The 10,787-nt window shown below is 33.9% G+C and overlaps 1 protein-coding gene and 1 pseudogene across 1 annotated transcript; one reads left to right on the forward strand and one right to left on the reverse strand.

Moving 5' to 3' along the window:
• Window positions 1-2,678, forward strand: part of LOC109344698 — a 28,770-nt pseudogene extending 26,092 nt beyond the window's left edge.
• LOC109346140 lies at window positions 4,179-7,048 on the reverse strand. Its single transcript, XM_019585537.1, has one exon. It carries the CDS (start codon window positions 6,573-6,575, stop codon window positions 4,365-4,367), a length of 2,211 nt encoding a protein of 736 aa, XP_019441082.1. The 5' UTR covers window positions 6,576-7,048; the 3' UTR covers window positions 4,179-4,364.

Consider the following 10,787-nt stretch of genomic DNA (forward strand, 5'->3'; position numbering starts at 1 on the left):
AATTGAGTCTATAACCTAAGTAGTCTGAGATGTGTGTCGTAGTAAGCGAGTATAAGTTAGGTGAACCTAGATGCAAGTCATCTTAATTGTCATATCATATTCATGAGACATATTATCTAGTTAATTGTATGTTCATGCATTTATCATACATGTTATATGTGCATATTATGCATAATATAATTGGTAAAACATATATATATATATTGCGCATAACATATGAGAAGTTTACCATTTGAAACATATGCATAAATGTTCCAGTTAATCGATTAACGTGGTAACTTAATCGATTAACTCAACTTATTTTCTTTTAAATATGTGTTTTCTGTTTCAACTGAATTTTGTGTCATTCCGTTGCCCCATTAATCGATTAAAGAGAAGCCTTAATCGATAAACTAGTTTGTTATGTGTTATAATTGAAATCTGTTTTAACTATTTAACTGTTTCACTGTTTTTGCAACGAATGTAACCGCTTATTCTCTATGCTATAAATACAAGGCATTGTTCAGAAAACCATAGCATTGCATTCTATTGTATAGGGTTGTTTAGAGAGCATTTTGCATACGTATTTTATTGTGTTTTTTGCAAGAGAGTTGCATTCGTGATAAGAGAGATTATGCTGGTTTAATTGATATTGATTAACTCATTTGAATCTTGATGGCTTAAGTGGTTAGTAAAAGGGTTAATCTTTGAGTCTTAATCTTGTCATTTTTTAAGCATTATTATGCTTAATATATCTTGTTGTTTAACGTGTTTTTGTGTAGTTTGGATTTGTCTCTTGGCTGGGGCTAATTCGTGAGAAAGGTTTTCTCAGAGGCGAAGGGTAGAGTCAAACTAAGGATGTAGAGATCCTAGATTTCAAGAAGGGGGCGTCCTATGGGCTTGTAATTGAATTGATATTTGTATCCATATTTCAATATTGTGAAGAAAGAAAATTTCCCTGATTTAGAAGGGGAGGCCTGGATGTAGTTTGCAGTGGACCGCAAACGAACTAAGATAAAAATCATTTTTGCACTGTTCTTTCTCTCTTTATCTTCTTTATGTTTCTTGCCATTATAAATTAAATCTGTAATTGAAAAGTTGGATATTTGTTTACTGCCATATACTTAATAATTGTGCGTAAAAATATCTGTATTATATCTGTTCAATTTTGTTTTAATTACTGCGCAAATTGTTTGTCTGGTCATGTTGCTCTGTGCAATAGTTAATCGATTAAACCCTGCTGTTAATCGATTAACTGGCTGTTTTCCAGCAGTTGGGTATTCAACCCCTTCTAGGTGTTCCTAGACCACTCCTGACAATATGTTCACTTGATAGAGCTTTGACATTTTATTTCTTTACTCTTTCTTTGGTCTTCAATGTCCATGGATTATATATTGTGCACAGGATAAGACATCTGCACCCTATGAGCCAGTTTTCAGTGATTATAAAGCAAGGTAAGTTATTTGTTTCCCTGTTACACACAATTATCATTTATTTGATGCATTTATAGTTGCCATGGTTTAAACTCTCTTCTATTTGTAATTATATGGGTCCATTACTTGGGTCTGGTATTATAATTCTAAATTTACCAGAGATGAATTCAAGTGTTTATTCCAAAATTACATTTTTAGATGCAGTAGAGATGAGGTTCTGAATATGGTTTGGCATAGGATGCAATGTTAAGAATCTTTTTTCTTTGGAATAAAACTTGATGTCAACTTTTTAGAAACACTGTGATTAAGCTGTTGAAACTATGATTTTTTTTAATCTTTTCATCAACTTCAAATTAAGTTTCACTAAGACAAGTTATTGGGTTGCTACTAAAGCCAATAATCATAGCTATTTCTCAACATAACTCAATTTCATCCGTTTAGAATAATTCATGATAACCCTCTTCTTTTTTTTCTTTCTTTCTGGCTAATTCTAGATTTCTAGCCCAGTATAGATTTGATATTATCAAAAGTGGAACCATTGGTGGCAAAGGTAACTTTACCTTAACTAAATCATATTTTTCATTTTCACTTTGCCATTTAAACGTTATCGATAGTGTATTACTTCCAAGTATTGATGATTTAATTGGACATATTGTGCTATGCAGCCATATTCCCCCGATAATCATGCTTTGGCGAGAGAATGCAGCAACGTGAAAATTGACAGAGTATACATTGGATCATGCACTGGTGGAAAGACTGAAGATTTTATGGCTGCAGCAAAAGTTTTCATAGCTAGTGTAAGTCTATCATTAACTTGCTGTTATACTAAAACTGCTTATACTATTCTAAAGTTTTTTGCCTTTAATCAGTGTATTATTATTCTTCTGTATTGCCATAATAAGGAAAAGATAACCCTTTATGTGAGAAAATATTAAGTATTGATCTAAGTATTTATATGATTTTGAGCTATGTACCATTATGCAGAGATAGTGTGATTAAGTTTACCAAAGAAATTAATATCATAATGCAATCATTTTTTTTTCATGCACAGAATACCTCAACAGGTAAGGTGTTCTTTTCAATTAACTTTACAATTCCACATTACAGGGGAAAAGTGTCAAAGTTCCTACATTTCTAGTCCCTGCAACACAAAAGGTATGTCAATGTGTATTATGTCTATGTATTCAAGAATATGACATGTATTTCCAGATTCAGACTAATCCCATCAAGGATGCAAAAGTCTGCATAACTAATTCCAGATCATAGTTATAAGGTTCACCTATTTTCCTTACCTGATATGTACCAAATTTAGCGTATCTTGTAATAAGCCAAAGCAAAAGAAGTTAGCTACCGAATATGGAGCTCCAGATGTGCCAAGTCAAGCAAAGGGCACTTGTTAGGTGAAATTATTGGGTGGAGACAACACCACAACTAATGAATGGGTAAATCAGATAGTTACATGGTTCACTGGTTTATTGTACATATCAAGTATCGAATTCACCTTGCCGCATCTAAGTTTACTATTAAAAAGGTTTGTAATAAAAATATAAAAAGTGACAAACCAATATGAGCCACATATCACATGCCAAATCTGGTATACACACTATGCAAAAACGATCAACCTAATATTTAAGATTTTCCGTCAAATGCATGGTGTCAAATTCACAAGTGCGGTTCTTCACTAAACCCATGAAAAAAGAAGTCTCCCCAATGTTCTTTGCTCAGTTACCTTAATATAAATCTGTGCATAAGCCCTTTGAGAGATTGACACTTTAACCTTGAATACAAAATCAACCTTATGGCCTATGGTTTAAGTCAAGTCCTATTTCTTTCAGATTTTAATGTCTTAAAAAGCGTAATTCCTTGTTTGTTGTGATGCCAATAAGATAGCATGCAAGATTATGTCAATTGGGTTATTTTGTTTTATTTCCTTTTCTAAGAGGAGGGGATATAGTGCAATCACCCCAGTTTTGAAGCTAGGTGTTCACACTTTATGTCCCATAGCTTTACTAATCAACTTTGATATATTAGCAACTTTTTCTGCAATTTTTGAAGTGATTATATCAAAATGTTAAACCAACTATTTTATAGCAATTTTGTGTTTTTGCACTTCCTTTTGGATCATGATGTGTAAAAAACCAATTTATGTACCAAATTGGAAGAATAAATTATGTATTGAAAATCAAGTAGCTAGTTTTGTACAAATTAGCTTTAACTTGTAATAATTATAAAGCATGCATATTGCAGCTTGCCAACAATGCATATAATTGTTATGGCTCTTGGAAGCTTTACCAAGATAATATTGCTACACTAAATTTCATAGTAAATCACGTTCCTTAGATGTTTAGTCTTGCTCTTCTTCAAGGAGTTGGACTAACTTCCATCTATACTTCTATTAGTGTCCTCCGCATATACCAAAATCATATAAGACAGGATTCTATCATCTTTTTTACCATAAGAATAAGTGAATTACTCTAATTTTTTTGCTAATGCATTTATTTCTAATCTTATTTTGTCTAATATATCCAATCATCCAATGCAAAATTATCATCTTTATTACATGAAGTCTATTATCTTATTCACATTTTATTGTCCAACAACAATAATAGATAATAAGTAATCATAAAGAGAGAATATAAGCCTTTAACAACATTAAATTAAAAATTAAGCCCTTCAACTTCAATATGAAACATATAATCTTCCAAGAAATAATATGTAACATACCTAACCATACATTCTGCAAGTATAAAAATACTAATATATGTATAAATAAATATAATGTATATGTGTACCCTTCAATTGTAATATGTTAACCCAGCAATTTCACATACATTAGAACAACAAAAGAGTACCAAAATTAAATTAACAAATAAAAAGTACATTTTAGTCCATTTCCCTCATTCCCTTTATCTTCACTCTTCATTTTCTTGAATCTCATCACTGGTGGTTGGTTCACAGAAAGCTGGTATTATTCTCCGACGGAGCATGGTGGCGCTGGTTCTTATTAGGCTTAGGACCACCACAAACAATGGAGCATTCAACACCACAAATATTACTAAAGCAAGAAAACAACCCTGCTCCACCGTCCGTATTCCTCCGTATATGGCGGCTGCTACTTTTACTTTTACTTTTAGTACTTGACGTTTTCTGGTAGCTCGACTCGCCTCGGTCCACCACCGGCGGCAGCTCCGTTCGCCACCGTTCCAGTTTTGACTGCAATCCTTCAACACTCAGCTCATCCAAACTCCACCCTCCTACTGTGGAATTGTCCCCTTCATTGAACACTGGCTTTCTCGCTATCGCTTCCGCCACTTCCGACGGCGACGGTCCTAGCTCCGATTCTGTTATAACCGGGGGAACTACGTTTCCCATGTTTGATCTGCGTGGAGTTCCGTACATATCAAAAGTATTGCTTAGTCTCCCTGCGGGGTGAAATGGTGTTCCCCTGTGAGAACTGCTGATTCCGATCGCCGGATTAAACTTTGACATCGCCGGGGAGTTCCGGAACTGCGGCGCCATTACCGGAGAGTTATGGAATTGCGGTTTCGGAGAATTCCTGAATTGCTGCACTGCCGGCGAGTTAAGGTACTTCAGCGCTGGAGATTGAAGATACTTCGGCGCTGGAGATTGATGGTATTGTGGTGCCGGAGAGTTTCGGAATTGAGTTGCCACCGCCGGAGAGTTGCGAAACTGCGGTCTGGGAGAGTTTCGAAACTCCGGTGCCGGAGAGTTGCGAAACTCCGGTGCCGGAGAGTTGCGAAACTCCGGTGCCGGAGAGTTGCGAAACTCCGGTGCCGGAGAGTTGCGAAACTCCGGTGCCGGAGAGTTGCGAAACTCCGGTGCCGGAGAGTTGCGAAACTCCGGTGCCGGAGAGTTGCGAAACTCCGGTGCCGGAGAGTTGCGAAACTCCGGTGCCGGAGAGTTGCGAAACTCCGGTGCCGGAGAGTTGCGAAACTCCAGTGCTGGAGAGTTACGATACTGCGGTTTGGGAGAGTTACGAAACTGCGGCGCCGGAGAGTTAAGAAACTGTGGTTTGGCAATGTTGGTGATCGGAATTTGTTCATGCAAAGGGTTTATGTTCATGTCAACATTGTTTTCTGCTGTTTCAGAAAGTGTGTTGATTGATGTAACAATTTTCTTGTTTTTATCAACATGACCAAACTCCTTATTCCTATCATCATTGTTCATACTAGGTGATAATGGTCGTGGTGGTGGTAGTGATAACGATGGTTCAACTTTCATTTCCGAGACACTTGCTATATATGCAATTTGTTCATTATGATTCATATTTTCGTCTTGATGATGAATATTATCATTATTTGGCAATGTTGAAATGCTAAGAATAGAATCAGTTGTTTTCTCTCTCTTTGCATTACCATCAGAAAACCCACTTAACATGGAGCTAGTCTTTGATCTTGATTTCTTCCTTTTTTCTTTCTTTTTCTTCTTGCTTTTGTGCTTGATACTTTTGGCACTAACTTCTGAGTCCGTGATCACAGAACTTGCTTTCCCCTTGTTGCCATTGGTTCTATGTTGTTGAGCCATGACTTCCGACCCTATCATGGAGCTCGTGTCGCTCTTGGTTCGTCGCAACTCCGCATTGTTTGTGGCGAATACTTGAGGGCTCATAATGTGGTTGTGGTTCTCATATGCATCTGTCTCTCCCATCAAGTGACGATACCCTACAGCGGAGGGGTTGTGCGTGTATAGCGGCATGCTTCTCATGGAACTATCGAGAACCGCCGCACCAATGTTGAGGATACCCTGAGGCTTTCCTGAAGATCGACGTACCTGCAATGCTACAAAGCGCATTCCCGTAGGGGCATGGTTGTTGTTGAAAGGCTTAGAAGGTGGAGGGATGAGGTTTGCAACAAGGACACGAACTGTACCAACATGGATATCTTTGAACCAATGCAAGGCATATATCTCAACCATGATCGCCGATGTGTCCGCGTGTAGGAATTCCTCATTCACACGAAAAACAAACTTGTCGTTCCACGTAGGATTGGTATGACTTTCGGTATCAACCCTAGTCGAAAGCTTTCGATCAGGGTGAACCCACGCCACCGCATATGTTCGCATGGAACGACCCACAGGAGCCAAGTCTTGTGCGGAGATGACATTAAGTTCCAATAGTTGGAATGGTGCCAATATATGAGACATTGAAAGAAATAACTTGAAGAGTTAGATGAATAAAACAACAATACAATTAATTGCAATGCACCCTATAAAATGGTTTGTATAGGGTGCATGCAATTATGCACAAAATGATGTGATATATATTACTTCAACTTGTAAGATCTAAACTATTTCATGTAGATTTTTTCAGAAGTTTTGGTGTGTTTGATCCAAGAGAAGAGAGAAGAAAGGTGGGGAAGGGTGCTAAAGGCTTGGTCTTCCAAGAAGGGGACAAGGAGGGAGGGTGTGACATGAAGGCTAGGAAGGAAATAGGAAAATGGAGAGAAAAGAAAGGGAAATAAAGCATTTTCTGTTAGGAATCACTCTGAACTCTAAGGACAACGAATCAATGAATTGGTTTTCATTTTCAAGCACTCATTTCTCACCATTTTAGAGATGGATTAGTAAACAAGATTCCTAATATAGGAAAGGGAGAGGGAGAATCGTTTAAGAAATAACAATCATGTTATATGTACAAGATTAAATTTGGTGTCTCATTTTTTATGTCATGTATTATATATATTAAAGTGTTGTGATTGATACATAATATAATGTGCTAAGTTTTCAATTAAATTTATAATGTTTTATATCATATCTTGATTTTGGCAAATAGAGTGATACAGAGTCAATGAAAACTAATTACATCCTTATATATAGTCAAACATAACCAATTTGACAGTTTTCTTTTATAGATTAAGCATTAGAGGTTTATATTTTCTTTTTACTTTTACTTTCACTCTTTACTTAAAAGGAAATGTTATCACCTTTGTTTTGCCAAAATGGGTGGGACTTGCCAATCATTTCTAGTTCTACAAATGGAAAAGGAAGAACTTAAATTCTTAAAATCTTTCTTAAATAAATCTCAAATGGTTTTGTACACCGTAACCCCATCAAGTTTTAGGTCATCCTACTTATGTTACATAAAAATCTTGCTCAATCAAATTAGAAATTGTCCACCTGTTATTGTTAGAGAAAAAAATTCAACTCAAATAATAATTTGCATTTTTTGGGCTGGCTAAAACCCAACCATATAGTTTAAATTGCTACTTTTTTGTTATATAATTTGATTGCACATCTTTTTTGGTACTTTTTTGGGTAAATATTTAATTGTACACCTAATATGATTGATCTATATCTATTCTATAATTTCCTAACTTTTTCTTTAAGAAATAAAACTATTTTTATTTCACATATACTTTTGGCCTATGCATTCTACTGAAAAGTTCTAAAAGGATTTTTATTTCTATCCATAAAAAGTACGCCTAATGATTTCATTTAAAAGTTAATATATCTTAGTAAAAATTGATCAAAATATCTAAGGGGAGCAATGCTCTTCCTTCATGGCCTTCCATTCTTCAATCTCTACACTCCTTCACCAAGTCACATAAAGTATTTCAGTCACTTCTTCTACCTTCAACTTTTTAACTAATTTGGCTGCTTGCTACTTTTAACTTTTTTAAAGAAATCAATTTCACACTTCCACATCCTTATTTCTTTCCCCCTTCATCATTCTCGACCTCACTATCTACCATGTAAACATAATCTTTTTTGCGAGTTGAGTTTTGAAATGAATGGAAGGAAAATGAAAAATTTAAATATTGCGAAAGTATTGCGAAAGCGTAAAATGAATATTATGGATATTTCTCATTGAATTGATCAAGACATAAAAAATCTTATTTATAGTGTAAACTGGCTAACAAATTAACAAACACATGTTGAAAAACATTTCAGCATGTGTAAAATGTTTAAAATGCATAAAATGTAGTAGTTTTCTTCTCCAATAGTCACCCTCAAGTTGAAGGGTAAAGGTCAATGACTCCAGCTTGATAATTCGATTTGATATTATTACAATGTAATGGATCAGAATCTCGATTCTAACGTGATTGGATTTTCTCAATCACTTCTTGTTAGTGTGGATCTTGTTGATCTTCTTGTTGTTGTTGATCTTGTAATCGTTGTTGTTGTTTTTTATCTTGTTGTTGTTGTTGATCTTGTTGATGTTGATGTTGATCTTGTTGTCGTTGTTGTTGATCTTTGATGCAATCTTGTTGAATCTTCTCTTCTTGATTTAGTGGTGTTATCAGTATCAACTGTTTCAAAACTTTGAATTGCTTATTGGATCAATAGGACTCTCTTCATGTCACACTTTCTTGTATGCACCAAGGGGTCCATGAACAAGATCTTGCTGCTACATCATAGCTGATTGATAGGAGGAAGACTCCGTAAGCTGGATGACACTACCATTATTACGTAAGGCTAGAATCTTTGGACAACAACATCAAACACCTTGCAAACTCTTCTTGCTCCTGTTCCACCACTCATTCTCTTGGATCTCCTTGGATGCTTTGAAACATCACAAATCTTCTCAGTATCAGATTCTTGGAAATCGTCACAAGTACCATCCTTCTTTACAAATAGAGAAACAAAAACAATTAACCATACATGAGTCTCTCTTCACAATTCTCACATTTTTAACCCCAAGTTATATTAATGACCAAACCACATTAACTATTTTGCATGTTTATTGCATATTTGTTAGTCCAAAAAGTATGTGTTTTACTGTGACTAATCAGAAAAATATTTAATTATTAAATTTATAATTTAAATGTTTTAAATAATTACTCATTTTCTTGGACAATAAATGTGCTCCGTTTTTTTATCATCTCTTATTATTTTCTTGTGTGTCCTAACATTAACTCATATATGTCATATTGGTGAATAAATGTGTTTTATCCCACTCTAACTTTGTATATACAAAATTTATTTGACAGCATTCTTTAAAAAAAGGGAAGTTGCAATAAAGAAAATTATGGGCTTTCCTTTCTTCTTCTTTTTAATTTTTTGAGGTCAAGAATCCATATACAAAATTATTCTACAAATACCAAAGAAACCCAATTCCTTATAAAATAGCAGGTAAATGTAATTTTAAGGGAGTGGAGACCCACTTTTGCTCTTATCTATTAACAATATAATAAAGAAACTCTCTCATGCCACATGTCACTTTCTCCTTCCCTCGCCACATGTCATTTTCTCATTCCCTCATGCCACATGTCACTTTCTCCTTACATTTTTTCCTTCATGCCACATGTCACCTCCTCCTCACATATTTTTCTTCCTACTTTTTATATATTATATATTTTATATGCTAATAATAATTTAATATTAATTAGTGATTGGTTCATGTCGCTACCCCACTAAGATTGAGTGTTTACAACATCTATGTTTTGTTATGTTAAAAAGTAATAGTCATTGAACATTAGATGAAATTGAAATCATTTTTCACATTCAAATTATTTCTTTACATTAATCTATCTATATAATTTAATGTTTACCAGTAATCTAAGAATAATTGTACTTTTTCACCTCATCAAAGTTTTTTGACATTTTTCGCACTGAATTTTAATATTACAGTTCAGATTCTTTGAATTTTAATTTTTATCTATTAACAACATAATAAAAAAAACTCAACTTATGCCACGTGTCAATTTCTCCTTACAGTTTTTCCTTCATGTCACATGTCACCTCCTCCTCACATTTTTTCCTTCCTACTTTTTATATATTTTATATGATAATAATAATTGTGTTAATAATAATTTGCTACTAATTGTAGAAAATTCAAATTAAAAATTATCAATTTATTTTTCTTATGTGCTTAAACATGCAAATACACAAGTAAGATGTATATTCTTAATAATATGAATGTATAAGTAATATGTGCGTTTTAACTATGCGAATACATAGGTAACATGTGTTTTCTTAGTAATGCGAATGTACGGGTACCATGTATGTTTTTAGTCATGCGAATACATATGTCACATGTATTTAATTACTATCATTATATTATTTAATTAAAAGATAACAGCGGTATATATATTCATGAAAAAATATGTATTTTAATTAGTAATATAACAAATCAATTATTAGACTCTTTTTATTATTTTGATTAAATTTATCTGAAAAAATATATGTCATATCATAACTTAGTGTGTTTTTAGTTTATGAGTTATTTTAATACAATGATTATTAGCTAAAACATAATCAAATAAATAACATTTAATTATACAATATTTGAATGCTAAAAATATATTCAAATATTTATACACAATGAACATTAATCTAAAATAAAACATAAGCATTTAAGAGATATGCTAAAAAATCCTTATGACTTTATATGATACTTATAAACGTAATCACAAA

The sequence above is a fragment of the Lupinus angustifolius genome, chromosome LG04 (genome assembly GCF_001865875.1).
Source record: "Lupinus angustifolius cultivar Tanjil chromosome LG04, LupAngTanjil_v1.0, whole genome shotgun sequence".
NCBI classification, from domain to species: Eukaryota; Viridiplantae; Streptophyta; class Magnoliopsida; order Fabales; family Fabaceae; genus Lupinus; species Lupinus angustifolius.